The sequence below is a fragment of the Equus asinus genome, chromosome 20, assembly GCF_041296235.1.
Source record: "Equus asinus isolate D_3611 breed Donkey chromosome 20, EquAss-T2T_v2, whole genome shotgun sequence".
Lineage (NCBI taxonomy): Eukaryota > Metazoa > Chordata > Mammalia > Perissodactyla > Equidae > Equus > Equus asinus.
This window is the reverse complement of record NC_091809.1, coordinates 38106065-38126892: the sequence shown is the minus strand read 5'-3', so window position 1 is coordinate 38126892 and position 20828 is coordinate 38106065. Positions and strand designations below refer to the sequence as shown.

Here is a 20828-nt window from a genome sequence, read left to right as displayed (position 1 = left end):
CGGTAGCATCTCCTGGTTACGGTATTCCCTGGTGAACATGAAAGGAAGAAGGTGGGGAGAAGGGCATGCACAAGGGGCAGTGGAACCAGAGAGCTACTCTTGTCCTGTTTTCTTTCCTTGCTGGGTCATGGTGGACTGAGCAGCTGGGATAGGAGGTGGGTGGGTAGTTCATCAGTTCAGCTCGCTTTGCCCATCCGCACTGACTGCCCATAAGCCCTGAGGTCCTCTCCTTAGGCTCTTCTTCCAGGTCCTGGTATTTCTAAACAACCTCATTATGACCAGATTCTTCTGCAGATGTTACACTGCAGTTTCTGCTAAAGGACACCCAAAGAGTCTCCCTAGAAGTCTTCCTATGCACTGGAATTTCTAGTGGTTTGGTGCCCCAAGGCTGATGTGACCAAGTGTGACCAGAAGAGTTCCGGGAAAGAAATTTGAAAGATGTGAGACTGAAAGTATAGGTTCATTTGGCTTGTACAAGATGAGGGTAGGGTCAACATCGCCTCTCTCCCTTAACTCTGATGAGACTGTCAGGAGGCCTGAGCACCAGAGACAGCTGAAGAATGGTTTAAGGGCACAGGGGTTGTGAGTGGAATATATTGGACAAGTTGGGGGATTTTCTGGAGGAGAATAAGACACGACCCACAATTAAGAGAGTTGCCACTTCTTTATTAGTTTTTATTGTCTTTGAGTGCTTGGTTAGTTGTGAGAAGATAATTTACCATTGAGAAGACCACGTCTAATCCTCTATTTTTAAATTTCGTGTAAGAAATATAAGCAAACCTTGAGATTTTTTGGTTCTGTAACTTCCGGTACGAACCAGGAACAAGTCCTATTTGTTCACAAGGGTGAGTTGGGGATAAGATTTGGCAGCATTATAGTGCAGTGTCTAAGCTCAAGGCTCTGGAGACAGACTGACTTTGGGCTGAGTATGAGCTCTACCGTTTAAAAATTGCATGACTAGAAAAGCTACTCTGCTTCTCTAAGCCTCAGTTTCCCTTCCTGTAAAAGATTCTTGGAGTACTTACTCCATAGGCTTGTTATGAGAGTTCATTGACACAATGCACACGAAGTTCTCAGCACAGTGCCTGGCACACAGTAAAGCTTCAATGCCAAGTTCAGGAATCTGAGAGTGTGCAGGATGGGATTAGTGCCCCAATAGGAGGAGGGAGAGACACCAGAGCCCCCCCCCCCCCGCCTGGGTGGGACACAAGGAGAATCTACAACCTGGGGAAGGACACTCTGCAGCACCTGACTGTGCTGGCACCCTGATCTTAGACTGCCAGCCTCCAGAAACGAGAGCAATAAATTTGTGTTGGTTAAGCCTCCCAGTGTAAGGCATTTTGTCACAACAGCCTGAGCTGACTAAGACAGCAGTCAAAAACCTGGTGGCATAAAAGCCCCAGTAAACCCCCAGACTCTCAAAACCCCTGTGCACACAAATGCCTCTTGTTATTTTGGAGGAAAAGATGAATTTAGAAAAGGGAGTAAGTTCCTGTGGGGTGGGTGTGAGCACAGGTGTGAGGGAAGCTGTGGAAGGTGAGAAGCTGTGAGGTCACGAGTCCAGGGGAAGGTAGAACTTTGAAACCAAGAGAGACCACGAGAGAGAAAGTAAGTGCTGCCTACACCCACATGCACGGATGCAGAATTTCCAAATAGACAGGGGGCTTCCTGGGAAGGGGAGAGCAGGACCAGGGCAGAGGCACCTGGACTAGTCTGTGGTTCCCAACTGGCTCCACCTGCAGAAACAGAGTCCCGTGGACAACGGACGCCCATCCAGGCAGCTCCTGCTGAAGGACAGATGTCACAGAAATGGCTGTTTCCTGAGGAGGTACATGCCAGGACTGCAGAGGAAGATTTAGAGTTGAGCGGTACTTCTCTACAAAGAGGATGCAGAACTGGCAGGTGTCTGAAGCAGAGAGGTGAAGGGGGCCAAGAGGAAGTCTCCCAACAACCTGAGAGCAGGGCCTTCCAGGTCAAAATGCCCAAGCAGCCCCCACAGGAAGGAGGAAAATCCTCTGAAAAGTGATGTGAGCAGATGGTCTGCCCAGCGCAGTGCCACAGGCGCTGCTGATCAACGGGCCTGGCGGATCCTGTGCCTTCAGCTGCAGAGGCTGCATGCAGGGCGCAGACTTGCTTCAGTTTGTTGTGACTGCGTGAGAACTAAGCCTACTCCACCTGCCCCGAGCCGTGACTTCTCAGGTCACTGAGGGTAATGTGGGAGGAGGACAAGGAGATTGATAGGAAGGTTGACTGCTCCCATCTGGATGGAGCAGAGAATAGAAATCCTCACAGCTCCGACCTCGGGAGGCTGAGCTGCAGACCCACATGGCCCCTGGAAGTGAAGATGCGCAGCTATTTCATATCTCCTGAGGGATCCCTAGATGAGACCCCAGGTCACTCCCCTGGACAAGCTCTCTCGTTATCACAGATGTGAGTTAGGCACCACACACACAGTAGTTGTCACCAAACAGCAGTTGTCTGTTGTCCCACATGCCTCACTTTGTTTTTTCAGGAAACAGAAACCTGAAGATGAAGGCACAGCTAACATGTGAAACTTTTCTCCATTTCTATTTATTTATTTACTTGTGTGTGTGATTGTTTAGTGCTGCTGAAGGCTAAGAATTGGAATAGATGGCCCTTTGCCTTGGTAAAGATCTTTTGCATAACGTCAGCACCTAGTGGCTGACTTTTGACCAGCACTTACGTGTGGCAGGCACCATCTCATATTATCTTCATAATGTTGCCACTGGGTAGGTTTTGTTATGCTCCTGTTACTCTTGAAGCAGAGAGATTGAAGAGCTTGTTCAAAGTTGTGACTAGAGAATCAGGTAAAGAAAGGGTTACTGAGGATCTGATCAACAACTAACATGGTCTGTCAAAGGGTTTTCAGACAGGAAGAAGCTATGTGTTCTGTTTTGCAGAAATTGAAGTCTCTGCTTTGCAGATGTTGCTATCTTGCAGAGAAACTCACGTTTGTAGCAAGACCCCTGCAAAGTGTTCCCTCTCCAAGTGTCCTTACTTTACCTTAAACTCATTAACATCTTAAATTCTCCCCCTCTGGGAGGGTCCGAGCAGCTGCTTTCAGATCCTGTGATGTATGTATCAGCATGTGTACCTGCCTCGCAGGCACCTTGAATAAGCACAGTTACACACTTGTTACAAATAAACCTGTTATACTCTGCTCTCTTGGGTATAAAGTCTCCACCAGCACTTAGTTTGGAGAGACACTGCTGTGAGATATCCCTGTGTTCTCTGTTGCTTGTGCAAGCAATAAATCTTTTCCTCACCTACTTCTGCCTTGGCTGTGCCTTTCGGCTCCATACTCACTGAGGGATGAACCCACTGAGTTCGGTAACAAAGTCACAAGTGAATGTCGGCAGCAACATGATTGGACCTGGGCACGTCTCCTCTAGAACCTGAGTCCTGAATGCAACACCACACTGCTTCTTTCATGAATCTTCTAATAGGAAATGAAACAGAACTGGGAAGGGGCTGGTGAACTAAACGTGCTGTGTAATAAGACCACAGGGGGAAAGCCTTTGAGAATCCCCAGAGGCAGCGAGAACTGAGCCCTTCCCAACAAAATGAGAAGACGAGAGCTGCCATATGTCTCCCACAGAGGGCAGTTTGAAGAACAGGGAGATTATTCCTATTGGGTTCTTATAACTGGATCATTCATGTTTCATTTACACACAAAAGTTCCATAAGTGCTGGCTTCTGAAATCTCTGTGATTGTCTCTTGAAGGAACTTGAAGTCACCAGGTGGTTCAATCCTCTCTATGACAGTACCTTGTAGGGAGGGAGAGGTGAGACAGACTCACATGAAACAAAGGGACAGTGGGGAACCCTATGCTGATCACCTTTTAAGGATTGGAATAGAGGTGACAGAGCTTTTTTTTGCCTCCTACGGATAGAAACAAAGGTGGGAAAGCTGAGAGAAAATATTTCTCTCTTCCCAGCCTCATCCCCTACCTCCTGAACTTACCATCAAATGACTTTAGTTTTAAGTAAATGTGAGACAATTTATGTTCCATTTATTTCAAAAACAGTGTAAAACCTGCACGTTTCATCAATATAGAAAAGAAACACATAGAAGAAAGCTATGACCACCCTTTTACAGGTGCAATGAGACAGGGGCATTAGTACTAAAGGCTTTAGGGGAAATAGCATGCCCAGACATTCCCTTGGCACAGTTGGTGGTGAGGGACAGTGTGCTGAGAGCTGTGCATGCGGAGTGGAGCAGGCGGCCTCCAGCTGAGCCCCACCAGCGAGGGCTGAGGTCCTGCAGAGGCGAGAATGGAGGGTCTGAGTGGTGCTGGAGGCGGGGAGCCTGGAGGTGAACAAGGGTGTCAGTATAGACAGCATCTGGCTGGATACAAGGGACGCTGCCCCTCTCTGGGAGGGGGTCAGTCCACAAGGCCCATCTCCTGTGCAAGCTGGGGACATTGGCTGAGAGCAACATGCCCTGAATTACCACAATACATGCTAAGGCCCAGGACATTTGGGTTGTTCACATCTTTTTACATCCAGAAAGACTCCTCCTTACTCTGTTGATGTCTTTTTCTTCTCACAAGCTTTGACCCAGAACTTGCCCACCCTGGGCAGTAGTCAACACTCACCGAGGCCTGTTCTGAGGTGGACACTGGCTGGTGCTGGGCTGCGGAGAGATCAGCACACGGCACTGTCCGTGAGGGCTCTAAGGGCTGAGTGAGGGCGCGTGAACAGGTCAAGTCTTCTGCAGTGTGGGTCAGTGCTGTGACAGATCAGCACAGAGCATAATGGGGATGAGGGGTAGAGAAAATGACTCCTCCTGGGAAAACCAGGAGGGGACATTGGGACTGGGTCCTCAGGAAGAACTGGGGTTTTCCTGGACGAGAATGGAGACAAGGATCTTCCATGTGGGGAGGCTTAGAGGCAAAGCTTCATGGTGGTCCGGACAGAGCTGGAGATGAGAGAGACTTGTGGGATGTTTGCTTGATGCCTTATTGGATGTCAGTGTGGACGCTGCATGAGTTTGCTAGGGCTGCCATAACTAGATGCCACAGACGGGGTCTACACCACAGGAAGGAATTTCCTCACAGCTCTGATGGCTAAAACCCAAGATCAAGGTGTTGGTAGGACTGGTTTCTCCAGAGGCCTCTCTCTTTGGCTTGCAGATGGCTGCCTTCTTGCTGTGTCCTCACATGGCCCTTTCTGAAGGGGCAGTCTATCTGGTGTCTGTGTGTCCAAGTTTCCTCTTCTTACAGGGACACCAGTTGGAGTGAAGTAGGGCCCACCTTCATGGCCTCTTTTGAACTTAATCACCTCCTAAAGGCTCTATATTTAAATAGATTCATCATCTGAGTTGCTTGGGGTTATAAGAATTTTGAGGGACCCAGTTCAGCCCGTAATTGTATGTTTCTGTGGAAACTGGATGAACAGGTTGCTGTCTACCAGGTTCTATTGCCATCTCTTGGTTACCCTCACCCTATGAGCCTGGGAAGAGCAGCACTGTCCCTGTGCACCCCATCCCCACCCCCAGGACCTGCAGTTCCTACCGGTGGCAGCCACAGGCCATGTAGCACATCTTCTCAATCTTTAAGAACTTCCTGTACATTTGGCTAATCACAAATATTTCACACAGCTGACCCCCTTCTCCCAAATACCACCAAGACAGGAAGCTGCCTAGAGGAGTGCAGTGTCCACCTTCCCTCTTCAGGCTCAACTCACCCATGAGAACCTGTGGTCATCTTCTTTCTCGGAATCCTCACAGTCAAGTTCTGTCATGTTTTATATTCTGTAGGTTGTATTATGAAAGCAATTAGTCTTGATTGTTTTTTCAGAATGTAAAATATTATCCACCCACTGCCCATTTCCCATTCTTTCACACTTCAGGCATCACTGTACCAGTAGCCAACTCTGTGAGGTCTAGAGGTTCAGGGGTCAATCCCCCCGTGACCTAAGTACTAACATGAAGGTTTACTATTCTGTGCTGACATGACAGCTGGTGATCCCTGGAGGGTCTCGAATATCCTAACCATAAGCCACCTTCTCCGTCTGCTCCTGGGGAGATATTTCCCTAGCCCTCCAAGCCTCCTCATTATGTGCTCCAGGTGTACTTCCTGTGCCGCTGGAGGAGCACAGTTTCCTGTCAGCTCGTGGAATGATTCAAATGAGCCATGTCATCCTCCCTTGAGAACCAGGGCTCACCTACCCTCCTCATACTGCAGAGCCTGCGTCCCACAGCCCCTGCTTGTTCACCCTCTTCCTATGTGCAACCCCCTATGACCCTATATGGCCTGCGATGTCCTCTTGCCCCTGGCTATGAGAATACGTGACTGTTAAACTGCTCTCAATGTCCTCTGTCCACTGTCCCAGGTTGTGCAGTTGGCAACATTCATAACCTCAGGGTGGGAATGTCTCCCTCACCCATGGGGTAATTAGGAGGTGACTATACCACTTTCTTGACCCAGGAAGGGAGCCCTCTGAACTGGAATTCAGAAGGGTCCTCTGGACTGAGTCCTTTGTCCCTTTGTAGAGAGAGTCAGGGAGAAACTTTAAGGGAATGAATCCTTTAGGGCTGAGCTAACTACCTGCATCCATTCCCTCTCCCTATCTGAGCTCTTCAGAATTCATAGAATCAGCAACATCAGAAGAAACATTTGATAAAATAGTTCTTCTTAGTCAGTATGCTTAAGGAGGTCAGAACGGGGCCCCAAAAAAGACCTCTCAGAAAGCCAAGACATTACCAAGGGTCCAATTCTAACTGAGGATAGACTGAGAAAATTTGTGGTAGTGGTAGGTGTGGGCATGGGGCATATAGACTAACAGTTTCTACTAAGATGCTTATATACCCCAGGGACTGTCCATTCCTGGAGGAAGACAGAATCTTCTGGACTGTGTCAAGGCAGGGGCCCCAGGTGATGTGATACAGAGATTTGGAGCCCAGTTGTGGAGTAACTCTTACTAGCTGTGTGAACCTGGGCAGACTGCCTACCCTCATTGTCGTTAGTCGCAAAATGGGAGTAATAATACCTACCACATTGGAAGTATTGAGGACCAAGTGGAAAATTCTTGTGATGCTCTTGGCAGAGTGGCTGGCCCTGAATCAACATTCATTTGAGAGTATTCATTGTTATTGGGAGATGATGTAACCTTCCTGATGCCTTGGACTTGAGGGAAAGAAAAACAGCTTTAGAGAAAAAATGCTGTCCTAGAGGACTTTGTGATCACATAGGCTGGGCAAGGAAGGACAGAAGGAATGGAATGTTTGCAAACTTTCATTTACATTCAGGAAGAATGAAGTACGGTCCCAGATTTAGCCTGAAGCTGAAAAGTACTGTCTTATTTTCCTGTTGCTGCTATAAAAAGTCATGACAAGCTTGGTGTTTTAAAGCAACACAGATTTATTCCCTTAACATTCTGGGTTTCAAAAGTCCGAAATAAGTCTTACGGGGATAAAATCGTTGGCAGGGCTGGATCCTTCTGGAGTGACCAAGGGAGAGTCCTTTCGTTACTTCTTTCAACTTCGGGAGGCCATTGGCATTCCCTGGCTTGTGGCCCCCTCTTCACATCCCTCCAACCTCCTACTTCCAGCATCACATCTCCTGCTACAGACCCTGATCTTCTTTATTCCTCTTATAAGGACCCTTGTGAACACATTGGATCCACCAGATCGTCCAATCTGCTCTCCCCAACTCAGGATCCTGCATCACATCTGCAAAGAGCCTGTTTGCCATTTAAGACCATTCACAGGTTCCAGGGATTAGCACTTGGATGTCTTTGAGCACCAGCATTCAGTTGACCACAAGTACCAAAAGTCCAAGCTCCATGGCTTTCTTTAAGGGCAAGTGTATTTTATAAAGGTATTAAAAATATGTGTATTTGCCAATGTAAGCATATCTCCCTTGCCTCACCCCCGAAGGAATCCACATGGAACCTAGAGTGTACTGTGTCAGAATTGGGGCTGGAAGGCTGGGTGCCACGTGCCTGTGTGTTCCTTCCTGCTTTTGCCAACTTGCATCTGCTCTGCTCACAGGTGCTGCCGAGTCCTCCCCTTGCCTCGGCTACTGGCCTTCTCAAGGGATCCTAGTGGATGGGGCTTGCTAGATCCCCGTTTTCCAGCCCTAGGAGGAGAATGTTACCTAGGTGCAGACTTTCATTGTAGAACATACCTGAAAAAATTGAATAGATGCTGTTGAAGCAGGGCTGCATTACAACTTTTCCAGGTCCCAGGAGATTTTGCCATTCTGGGCCTTCTCCTCTGCAAAATGGATTAAATTTCTATTTTATGACTACATTGGAGTAAGATGAATACATTAATATTATATATGAAAATATTATCTTTGACCTAAAAGGTACTTTATTTTCTTCTTATTTGAAAAGGATTTAAAACATTTTTGTGGGCCTCTCACTGTGGTGAATCCCAAGTGCTATGGCTGTTGTGCCTGGTGGGTAAGTTAGCTGAGGCCTGAGGATGAGGGAATGGGCAAAGTCTGCTCCCTGCTCTGTGATTCCGGGACTCTCAAAATGCTGGTGAGTGCACATCAACAGGAATTTTCCCAACGCACACTCTTAATAACGCTAAGGGAGTACTTTTTACTTAAATTTTGTGATGATTCAGTTCCACTGCAGTGAAGCCCAAGATGTTTTGTTGTTGTTCTTTAAAATATGGGGTTTTAACTGTTTTCAGAGTTAGTAAAGTATCACTGCATCCAGAATATGTGCCTTTCCGCCAGCTTCCAGCGTTTGGTATACTGCATTTACACAGCAAAGCAATGCTTCACTTCTAATGAAACAATTATTGGGCTTTTGACATTTCTCTTTGTTAATTTTATCCCTAATGTGCACACAATACACATCAGAGATCTTTTTATTAATTGTCTCACAGTAAGTAATAAGTGTGTTGTCCCCATTTGCCCCAATCTTTCCTCTTGGGCGATGCAATAGGAGAGAAATGGAAAACTTGCCTACCAAAGTGGCTGTGCGTTCCTTAGGTAAATTTAGAGAAAATAGATTTTTGGCTGTTTATATTTATCAGGGAGACAGCTGTTCTCATCCCTTCCTGAAAGGAGGGAGAAACATCTCTGCTCCGTAGAGATGGGAGACACAAGTTCCTGCTGGATGCCCACCGTAACTCTCTGCTGTGTAAGTAGACTCTCTCCAGAAGCCAGACAACCACATGAGTCCGGGCCTTTCTTAGCTTAGAGATCTCTGCAAGGTCGGACCTCTCACCCACCTGAGATGTCAATGCCTCAGGTAACAGTGCTCCAGTCTTCCTGGGACCTCCGGAATTTCCCCTGGGGACTAAGTTCAGGTATATCTATTTGGCCCTTTCAGAGTGGTAAGAGCAGTTGATTATTCTTCTGGATCACAGCAATTAGGAGACAAATTGTTGGACATGTCACCCTCATGGCCTAGGAAAAGTGAAGTGTTTCTAGCAGCGGTGAGAGCAAACATCTTTCTCCTTAAGCTGTGCACATCTCAGCGTCCCAAGAGGCTGGACCTTAATATAGGAGCACTAAGAAATGCAGGGAAGATGTACTTCCAAACAACATATTAAAAAATCATTTTCAATATACGTATCAGACAAAAATCCTAATTTTTTTTCCTTCTAAATCTTTCCTTGTAGCACTGGGATACATTTTGCATAAGCGTATGTTATTTGATAGAAATCTCTCTACTTAGGTTGGAGAACAACCCAGAGATGAGATGTCACGTGATTCCCAAAGCCTCCCCTCCACTGGCTGTCTCTCTGGGAATGTCCTTACTTTGTCTTCATGATTGAAAGGTGAATTTTCTGAACGTAAGATTCTTATTGGCAGAGTTTTTCTTTCAGCAGTTGGAATGCAGCTGGCCTTTCGTATCTGGGGATGCAGAACCCAGGGATAAGGAGGCTGACCGGGGGACGGGAGCATCCTCAGATTTTGGTACCAGAGAGGGGACTGGAAACCAATCCCCCACGGTAACTGAGGGACGTCGGATGTCATCTTGCTGCCTCTGGCCACCATTATTTCTGAAGAAAAATCAGCTATAATCTTATTGGGGCTCCCTTGTACATGATGAGTCACTTTTTTCTTGTTACGTCCATAATTTTTTCCTTGTCTTTTTTTTTAAAGATTGGCACCTGAGCTAACAACTGTTGCCAATCTTCTTTTTTTTCCCCCTGCTTTTTATCCCCAAATCTCCCAAGTATTTAGTTGTATATTCCTTTTTTTAGTTGTGGGTCCTTCCAGTTGTGGCATGTTGGATGCCACCTCAGCACAGCAGATGAGTGGTACCATGTCTGCACCCAGGATCTGAAGTGGTGACACCCCAGGCCATGGAAGTGGAGCACACAAACTTAACCACTGTGGTCACGGGGCTGGCCCCTCCTTGTCTTTTAATATTTGGCTACGATATGTCTAGGTGTTGATCTCTTTGTGTTTATCCTACTTAGATTTTGAACTTCTTGGATGAGCAATCAAACTGAGATGTCTAGGGAAATAGAACACATTATATGCAATTATATATATATATATATATATATAAAATGTATACTCTATATCTTAAATTTATGCTATATACTATCCTATATATGTATACTATATATGGCCTGTATGCTATATATATAATGTGTGTACTATACATATTTTATATATGTACTATATAAGATACTATATAGTGTTGTAGGGGAGGAAGAAATTTTTCACCACTCTTCTAAATTCTTCTGGCTAGTCTAAGAATTAAGTTGACAGTTGACAGATGAACAGGAGAAACATCAACCAAATGACGTATCCAAGGAAGAGACTCAGGAAAACTAAGTGACCCTCCAAAATGGCAGAAGCCACCACCTGAAATACCATTTTCAGCTAAAGACAAAAGAGGGTGTTGGGGTAGTCTTTGGGAGTTCAAAGGGAAGAGGCAATTCACATGGAGATGGAAAAGCAAAGGTTTGGGAAACAAATGTATACTGCGTCTTGCAGAGACGATGGGACATGGAGATGACTCTGCTCTCTAGCCCCTGCCCAGTCTTCCCTACCACACTTAGCCCATTTTCTTTGTAGAATCTCTGGTCATAGCTCTGTTCCTGTTACAGGTCATCTATCTAAATTCTATTAGGCAGTTATAGAGGATGTAACAAGAAAAACTTTCTGAGTCTTTTGTTTCTTAAAAATAATCAGCCTAACATAATAATTGTCATGATGTTAAAGGGACACATTTTGAGGTGGCAAATTTTGTTTCCATTCAATATATATTCTATATACTACCCCCCACATATATATGTATATTAGTATAAAATATCTATATATATTAAGAGATTCATTTAGAGGAATTGACTCATGTGATTGTGAGGGCTGGTGAGTGAAATATACGGGGCAGGCCACCAGCAGGCTGGAAACTCAAGCAGGAGACGATGCTGTAGTCTGAAGGCAGAATTCTTCTTCTCCAGGAAACGTCCATTTTCCCTCTGAAGGCCTTCAACTGATTGAATGCGAAGCACTCGTATTGTTGAGGGCAATCTCCTTTACTTAAAGTCAACCTATTGTCCACATCCATAAACTATCTTCAGAGCAACACCTAGATTAGTGTTTGATTAAACAACTGAGTAGTACACCCCACCCAAGATGACACATAAAACCCACCATCACACATGTAGATTAATGGTTTTCATCAAATTTGGGAAATATTCAGCCATTGCTTCTTTGAATAATTTTTCTATTCCTTTCTCTCGCTATTCTCCTTCTGAAACTTTCGTTGTACATATGTTGTTGGTGTGCTTAATGTTGCCCCACATTTCTCTGAGGCACTGTTCATTTTTCTTCATTCTTTTTTCTCTCTTCTTCATAAGGCATAATCTCTATCAATCTATTTAAATTTCTAATTCCTTCTTCTGCCACTTCAACTACTATTGAGACTGTCTAGTAATTATTTCATTTAGGTTATATTTTTGAGCTCCAGAATTTCCATTTGGTTCTTTTTAATAATTTCTATCTCTCTATTGATGTTTGCTATTTCATAAGTTGTTGCTGTCATACATTCCTTTACTTTCTAAGCATGGTTTCTTTTAGCCCTTTGAACATTTTTATAGTGGCTGCTTTGAAGTCTTTGTCAAATGTGACATCTGGGCTGTCTCATAGGAAGTTTCTTTTCTCCCCTGGTTTTGTTGAGGTGCAATTGATAACAAAAATTATGTCTCTATTTAAGGGAACTGTGTGATCATCTGCTATATGTATACACTGTGAAATGATGACTACAATCAACTTAATTAACATAGCCATCACCTTACATAGTTATGTTTTTTTAGTGGTAAAAACTACTGAAGATTTACTCTCTTGACACGTTTCAAGTTTACAATACAATGTTAGTAACTATAGTCGCCATTCTGTACATTAGATCTCCAAGACTTAGACATCTTACAACCGAAAGTTTGTACTACCCCTTGACCAACATCTCCCCATCGTCTCTCATCCCCAACCACAGGAAGTTTCTATTGCATGGTTGTTGATTTTTTGGATGAGTCATGCCTTTCTGTTTCTTTGCATGCCTCATAATTTTCCATTGAAAACTGGAGATGTTAGGTAAGCAGCAAATGTGAATATTTATTTCTGCTCTTTCACTCCACCTCCCAGGGCTTGCTGTTGTTGCTGTTTTCTTGTTTATTTGTCTGGTGACTTGGCTGGACTGTTGTAGTGAAATCTACTTCCCCTGCAGGGTAAAACGTCTGCTGTTGCTGCTCAGAGGGCATAGCCTTGTGCGTGCTCACAGTCCTCCTGGGATGAGGGCGCTTTACAGAGCTCCACAGACTTGCTCTTCCCCTGATCTCTGTGTTAGTTGTCTGCACCTGTTGGTATCACACCAAGCTATTAGGTTCCTCTAATTACTGGCTGATGGCTCTATTGTTTTCAACAATGTCTTGGGGCATACGTAGTTTATTGTCTGAGCCAATTAATTTCAGGCCTCTTTGCAAAGGTCCATTTTTCAAGCCAATCTTTCATGTTTGTTCTGCTCTGAGTATGGGTTTTTCTTAGCCGTTTCTTTCTCTGGCTCTCTCTGGTAGACTGGGTGACCTACAGTTTAACCTGTTGCTCACATGGAGATAAGAGCCTCCTCTTATTGCTTACCACCAGAAGCTCCACTGTTTTTGAGAGTACCCTTAGGCTTGAACATCCCTACAGTCTGTTTTGAATAAAGTTGGTTCCTTTGGGAGATCTTCAGATGCTCGTGTTCTCATGGATGCCTCTCTCCCTGGGGAAGTTCTCTAAGCCATGGCCCCAGTGCTTACGGCAGCAGCAGAGGCCTGTCTACCTCAGAGTTACATCCCTGCACTATGAGCAAGGAACTGGACTGGGGCAGTGGCCTCTGGTCTTCTCGGCTTGCCTCTCCTGGTATGGAAGCTCTGCCCTACAAGTGAGCTGGAGTGAGAGTAATTGGGACTCAGTATTTTCAGCCTGCCACATGTGGGTTAGAGGCCCTACTCTCTGAGTGGGGGCTGAATGGTGGAAGGAACACCCCCACAATATTAACCAGGCTTGCCAGGAATTTAGCCTCTGCAACTTGGAGCTGTGGTGGTTGAGGAATTCTAGTGGTCTGACCCTCCCAGTAGATACCCATATCCCTTGACTGGGACCTGGGGGAAAGGATACCACATTTTCTTGGCCATGCCTACCCAGAGTGGAATTTCTTTCATGCTGAGCTGGGAGGAGAAGGGAGGGAGTGATCAAGTCCTGGATCCGGTGTGGCAGACTCTCCTTGTTCTTACTGAAATTTAGTAGACTTTCTTGAATAAATGTGTCTGCATTTACTGTATGTCCTTGGGACCATTTCCAGAGATGTTAAATGACTGTTTAAAAGGTATTTTTCACCAGTTATGATTGTTTCACTGGACAGGGTAGGGGCGGGTCTACAGATCTCCTCATGACACCATTCCGGAAGGGGAACCCTCCACTGGATGTAATCAAGCATCCAGAACAGAAAAGAAAACTTTATTGAGAAAGAAATAGTGAGATTCAAACAAAGCCAAAGGTGGGTTACTTATAGCATAGATTGTAAAGATCTGGGGAGAAATACTTTGCTTTCCTCCTGTTTGCCAAAACATGACAAAAGAAATGCAGATGTGTTTCTGTACAGAGTTCGTTGACCTCCCCGCCTTCCAAGGACACTGCGCCTGGGCCCTACACAAAGGAATGTGTCTGGGCTGGGGGCCAGAGATGACCACTTCGGCCCTGACTCTAAGGCACAAGTTACAAAGAATACGTCCTGCGTCATATTCCTTTCTGGGCTGGCCACCCCGACAGGCACCTGACAGGACTTTAGAAACATCCTATCCGTGGGAACAAAAAATATAGAAGCACCCCATGTGTGGGAACAAGAAGAAATAACTCAAAGTATCCAAATTTCTGAAACCCTGAGTCAGAACCTAGAGAAACCTTAGGATAAAAGAGAGTCACAAGCATAGAGCAATTGGGAGTCTCACTTAGGAAAGGACGCTTTGCTTCAGACCTGGACAATCGGCACTCCCACGCGCTGTACAAACTACTGGGACTTCCCTGGCTGATTGTGGTGTGGATGTTGTAAGTACCGATTTGTTGTTCCCCTTTATCCTGGCTCCTCGTTCTGTTTCCCTTTATCAATAAACTTTGATTGCTTAAACAACCAAGTAGGCTTGGCAGTACCTGTCATTCCTAGCCCTTTGAGGCTGTGGACAACAGTTTCCTTTCCAGGAAATGAAACAAAACTACCACCAAAATCTATTACGTTTGGGCCTGCACTTTACAAAAGTCTCCGCATATGTTTTTTTCTCTGTGTTTATTTTAATAGGAGAATATCTCTTCTAGGAGTATCTTTATTCACACCATACTTCAGCATTTCCATTGTATATAGCAAACCTCTTTAGATGGTTTCACATTCACTAACTCACTTGAATTTCCTAAACCCTTAGGCTATGTAAGTCAGACTTATTCTTCCATTTTACAATCGTGAAATTGAGACAGAAAAGAGTGAGCTCTTCTCACATGACTCAGCTCCCTCGATAGGGCCAGTGGAGGTGAGCAGGGTCAGCAATGTGGGGAGGACCCTGGCTCCTTCAGGCACTCTGTGCCCTGGGGAAGTGCAGCCCTTGGCCTGGGCTGCCACTGGCTGGTCCTCCCAGCCTGGGGTTCTAAAGCTGGGATTCTCAGAGGCTCTTGATGCCTCCAGTTCTGTCATGTCTCCTGCCAATCCTTAGGACTGAAGCCAAACCCAGAGATGGGTAAGCACCTCCTGCTGCCACTGGTCATCCTGTCCTTGCTGCTGGGCTTCCTGCAAGGTGAGCTGGGGGAGCATATGGGAGGGCAGTGGGACTGAGGAGAGCCTGGGTGAGTGGCGGTTCACATTTCCAGGAATCACTTCTCTCTTTGACTCTCTATCAGCCTACTTTGTCAGTAGAATGCACAGCACGTGAGATTGCCAGATAGGTTATGGTTGATCTGGGAAGTTTTCCCTTTGTAGGGATACATTTTAATGTCTTTCTGCTTGTAAATTTGTTTTTCAGAATTTTGCTAGTTAAATACTTTTGAAAGCTGAATTGTTTGGGTACTCTATTTATTGCATATTATAAGATTTGGAGTTTTCTTGTAGAAACAGGATGTGCCCTCACCAAAATTTGATTCAGATGTCAAGACTGAAGATGCCAAGTCTTGACATGCACCAAGAGGGTATTAAAACTTTAATGCTTAACTAGTGAAGCTACCTGGGGAGAGGAGGGCTTGCCTCCAGGCTGGTCTTAAGATGGCATGAGGGAGCAGGGAAAGCAGGCTGGCTTGGGAGTCACGTGCTCGTTAGGCAGAGAGGCAGGGTGAGGGTTGCTGCGCTCAGACAGGGGCTTGTGTGGTTTGAAACTCCCACCACTGGCAAAGGAGGGAGCTCCTGGGGCCCAGATGTGGGCAGAGGAGGTGAGCCTCAGAGCTGTCAGCTATCAAACATCAAAATAATGGAGTCGGACACTTTATTACATGAATAAAACATAGGGGACTCTTTCATCAAGTGGTCAATACCGTTGTAGGCCACTTCCCCTGAATCACAAAATAGTTCCTCAAAGGCTGAACCATTTTCAAAATCTGATGGATGACAGGGAACAGGGAGAAAGATTGCTGAACAGTATATTTTATTCCACATCACCTTCCTCACAAAACCTTTATAGTTATTCTACCTGTGTGTGTGTATACATACATATATAGATATATAGAGAGATACATACATTCATTTATATCTGATACACACACACACACACACACACACACATATATATATATACACATGCAGACACACAGACACACAACACTATCATACTTGTTTGGACAGAATTGGGACACAAAAATTATGTATTCACCACAATCAGTTATAAGTGTATTTGGGTTCCATAGATCCTCAGTCGAGTAAGAAGTCATTTCTGCTGCAATGTTATGCTCCACCAGCATTTGTGTTTATACCATCACCACGAAGATCAATGATTTTATGTTCAATGTGGACTTAAACTGAATTTTCTAGCACTCACAAAAGGTCAGAAGTTTCCCCTTCTACAGAATACATTTCCACTGGTTTTATTTGGTTCCATGGATTCGTTGAAATTGGAATGATCTTTGGCAGTAACTAGAATCATTTGTTTGCAATGTTCTTCTCCTGCAAATGGAATCAGCCTGCTAATAGTCAGCGTTTCTTTTCTTGTATATTTACAGGAAGACTTGGAATAAAAACTATGCTAAATCAATTTAGAAGAACACTTATTTGATGTAAATAAAAATTTATCATTTTAGTTGGTGTTCACCAGAATCTGACTCTGAGAGAAAGATAACAGTAAAATGCATTTGTCTAGAAGGTAGTCCCAGGAAATACCTGCGTGGGGCGTGAGGAAGAAGAACAGGGAAGGGAAGGAAGCTGACAAAGGATGTGTCATCGAGCTAGACAGCAGGGTGGGCAAGTGGAGCTTCACCCTGCGGGGACATTCTGAGGACAGGGCAGAGCTGGCCTCAAGTTACCCCAACTCAGGGGTGAGAAAGTTGCAGTATCATCCACTAGTATCCCCCACTGTGCTTGGAGAGGGATGCGTCCAGGGCTCCTGCTCTCTAATATTCCAGCTTGCCCTGGGTGCAAGGGAGTGTGCTCCCACCACCCCCTGTGGACGTGCAGGTGTTGCAGGAGCAGCCTTCAGCACCTGGAGGGGGACGTGAGGGGTCGGGGGAGGGGATGCTCAGGCATCTGCTTCAGTCAGTGATGCAGGATTCAGCTGCTGCAGCTGCACGTGTCCTTGTTGTTCCTTGAACGAAACAAGCTGACTCCATCTCAGAACCTTGGCACTTGCCCCTGTATCTTCCCGCAGCCAGTTTCCCAACTGCTCAGGGTTGTTTCAACAATCAACTTCTTTCTTTAAATCATCAAACTTCGAGTCTATTAAGCCTTCAGCAAACATTTCGGGGCACCCTGTCTAAAGTAACAGCCCCCCACCTCACCCACTGTTTCTGTCGTGTGTACTCTGTCTTCCATTCTTCATGAGTCACTGGGACCTGAAATAATCTTTCTCATGTGTTCATTGTCAGTCATTCTCCCAATTTCTTGCTTAGTGTTTACGTAAATAAGTGAAATGTATGTTTCATCCTCCCTTTCATCATCTTTCTGAAGCCCTGGAATAGTGCCCAGCACATAGCAGGGGCCCAGTGCTTGCTGAATCCCTGCATGGGCAAGCTGGCTGCTCCCCCAAAGGCTGTGGAAGAGTGAGGAGCTGCAGCCCCAGGGCAAACATTTGTAGGTGATGCCTGCAGCTCCCTCCCTCCGTCTTCTCCTTTCCTCAGTCTTCCACTGTCTGCCTCATCCTGCTCCTTCTGACCTTCTCTTTTACTTCCCATCCTCCATCCCCCTCTTCCTTTCTCTCCCTTCCCCACCCCAATCAGAACCCCTTTTAGACTGAGTCCCATGGTTCTCCTAAGCAGCCCTATGTTGGGGATGAAAAGGGAGAGTGGAGGATGTCAGCCCTGATTGGAGGAGGGTGAGGAGGGGCCTCGTGGTGCTGCAGGGAGGACGGAGTGGGGGTGGGCTGTCCTGATTCTACACCGACTCCAACACTTCACTTGCTGTTCCCCTGCAGATGCCGTTCACATGGGATATATTTTGAATGGTGTCCCCTGGTGTTGCGCCACAGGGCAGCCCTGGGGTGGGGTGATGATCAGTTGGCGAGTGGGGTCAGGTGAGCTGCAGTGTAGCCCTTGACCTTCTTCCTCCGGCAGCACAGTCCATCCCTGGGAGTCGAGGGAAATCCTGTCTGTTCTTGGGCACAGACCCTGCACTAGGAGGCACGCAGACCTCCTCCCAGGTATAAGCCAAGCACAGAGACATCACACCAGGCTTTCAGCACATTCAGCAGGTGGCGGGAACTGATCATTGTCCAGCCTGAGTCTGGGCCAGAGTGTGCACTTCCTCCCCTGACCAGCGGGGAGACTGGTCCAGAAGAGCCTCATTCTGCTGGTTTTACTTTCCAGCTCTTTACTGCTTTCATTGTGATCGAGTCAACGCCAGTGGGGTTTGCGTGAGTGGGGAAAGATTCTGCGAGACCACGGCAACCGAACAGTGCTATGTGAAGAAGGTCTATGAAGGTATGTGGGTCCTAAGAATTCTCCTTGGGTGACCTTTGCCTGAGGGTTGGGTTGGTAGCTTGTATTCAAGGTAGAGTGTGGTATGAACCACCTATGGGACCACCTGGGAGCCTGGGCCCCAATGACAAGTCATATGGCTATTAGACCTGGAAGGTGGGCCCTCGGGATCCCTGGGAGCAGGAGCAGCTTAGGCTGGGCGTTGGTTTCCTTTTTTATCTAAACTAGTGAAGCAGTATCAGCTGGTTCTGGTGCTAGGCTGCTACTGCCTGTCAATTGGGCTGATGGCGTGTAAAAGGAAGAACAGCAATTTTCTGTTTAGCTCCTGAGGGTGACTGGAATTGGGCTGATCAAATTCCCCAGAGTAGTTGTGAATGTGGTGGAATTTTTGGGAGCTGGGGACCGAAGTCAGAAGAGAGGGGTTGGGGAGGGTGAGTAGGGCAATTTCTATTCCTCCCCTCTGCCCTCTCTTGTGTGGGGAGGTGCATTGAACCCTAATATACTGAGCCCTCAGAGCTCTCCTAGGGACGCCCACTAGGAGGCCCAACCTCAGGAATCTTAATCTCAGGAGGAAGATAGTCATCCCTACTCAAGAGCATGAGTTCTTGATGGAATGTGCCATTTTCTCCTCATTCTTGATCAATTAGTTGATGCTTTGATTCAGTGCTTCATTTAGCAATATTTACTGAGTACAGGGTGCCCAGACATATGAGACCCCACACCCATGGATCTACAACGTGTGCTTCTGGGATCTCACTCACCTTCTTCTCTGCCTCTCTCTAGGTACCACTGTTTTGTTTGGATACCAGGGTTGTAGAAACCTATGTTTTCCTTTCATGGGCTGTAGTCATAAATATACTGTGGAATTGACATGCTGCAATAGCTCATCTTTTTGCAACAAGTTCTAAAGGCAGGACCCAGCTTTTGCCTTGATCTCGTGGATAAGGCAGATACAGCATATCTTTCAACTACCATAGTCTTCAAGACTCTTGTGACCTGAATATGGGCTCCCTCCAAGAAGTCTCAGACTAGTTCTGTTTTCAGGTCCCATTTCCTTTTCTTTCCCTCACTGCCAGATGCCACCGGGATATTCTTTAAAATCAAACTGGACATAGCTAGGTCCAAGAGTACCTTCTCCCTTTTCAGTCCCTAATTAAGAATCACATTGGTTGCTGCCTTAAAAGACAGTCTTTGTGGGAGACTGTGATGCTTTTAATGCTGGGTGCTCTGGAGGCAGCAGCTGAAGGAAGAAGGAGAAACTTCCGAAGATGAAAAGGGTAGGAAGAGTGGGGTGGCCCTAAATGATGTATTAGCTGAGTGGGCTAGCTGCTGTAACAAAAATCTCTGAAATATCAATGGCTTAAAACAATAAAAAATGATTGCTGACTCATTTCACAGTTCAGTGATGTGGTGGTGGTTATTCAGGTACCCAAGCTCCTTCCAAGTGTTATGTCACCATCTTTCACACAGTCTTCAAGGTCTCCACAGAAGGGGAAGAAAGCATGGAGATTCTCACAGGGGCTTTTATGGCCAGAACTGAAGTCCTGTATATCATTTCTGCCCACATTCTACTGTCACTTCACTCCATCAAAATTTCAATAAAGGTAATCTTGCAAGGTATAACCTTGCAATCTGCAATGTAATCTGGTGTTCCCAAGAAGAAAATGGATGGTTTGATGAACCAGTATATGGTGTCTCCCCTCATATGTTTCCCCTCAACTGCTCAGCCTTCTCAACTTGCATCTATAATATTTGAGCTCTCTTACAAAGGAAAGAATAACTCAGCCAATGAGCATTACAAAGCAAAATCTATTGATTAAATGTGAAAGGTTTATGACTTGACCAGGTTTCCCACTCGGATCCTCTCAGAGTCTCTCCCCATGGAGGCTGGAGGCCAGCCTGTCCCACTCATGCTCATTGGCCTGTCTGTGGCATCCAGTGCTCTTCTTTTCCTCTGGTTTCCATGTTGTTTCCCTCAGTGCTGCTCCAGGGGTCTCAGTGCTCTCTTTCCTGTGGGGACCTCCCTGAGAACCCCAGCAGCCTGTCAGTGATGTCATGTCCTCCTCCCAGAGCAGCCAGCCCTCAAGAGAGGTACTAGCCTCTATGATTCTCCATCACATGCTGTCCTTAAGGGACCAAGCAGACTGTTGGTGGTTCATCCTCATCTACAATTTCTGTCCTTCCCACTCATCACTTTGTGAAGAAAGCTTCTTTCAGCTTTCACCTGTAGATGCTTTTGTCACAGGACTC

General features: G+C 46.0%; 1 protein-coding gene across 1 annotated transcript; it reads left to right on the top strand.

The window, feature by feature from the left end:
* The first annotated feature begins 14279 nt into the window (after positions 1-14279).
* Positions 14280-19967, top strand: LOC106835965 (protein PIP-1-like). The gene is made up of 4 exons (XM_014848597.3): positions 14280-14531; positions 15185-15265; positions 18468-18581; positions 19362-19967. Exons 2-4 carry the CDS (start codon positions 15205-15207, stop codon positions 19484-19486), a joined length of 300 nt encoding a protein of 99 aa, XP_014704083.1. The 5' UTR covers positions 14280-14531; positions 15185-15204; the 3' UTR covers positions 19487-19967.
* The last annotated feature ends 861 nt before the right edge of the window (positions 19968-20828 follow it).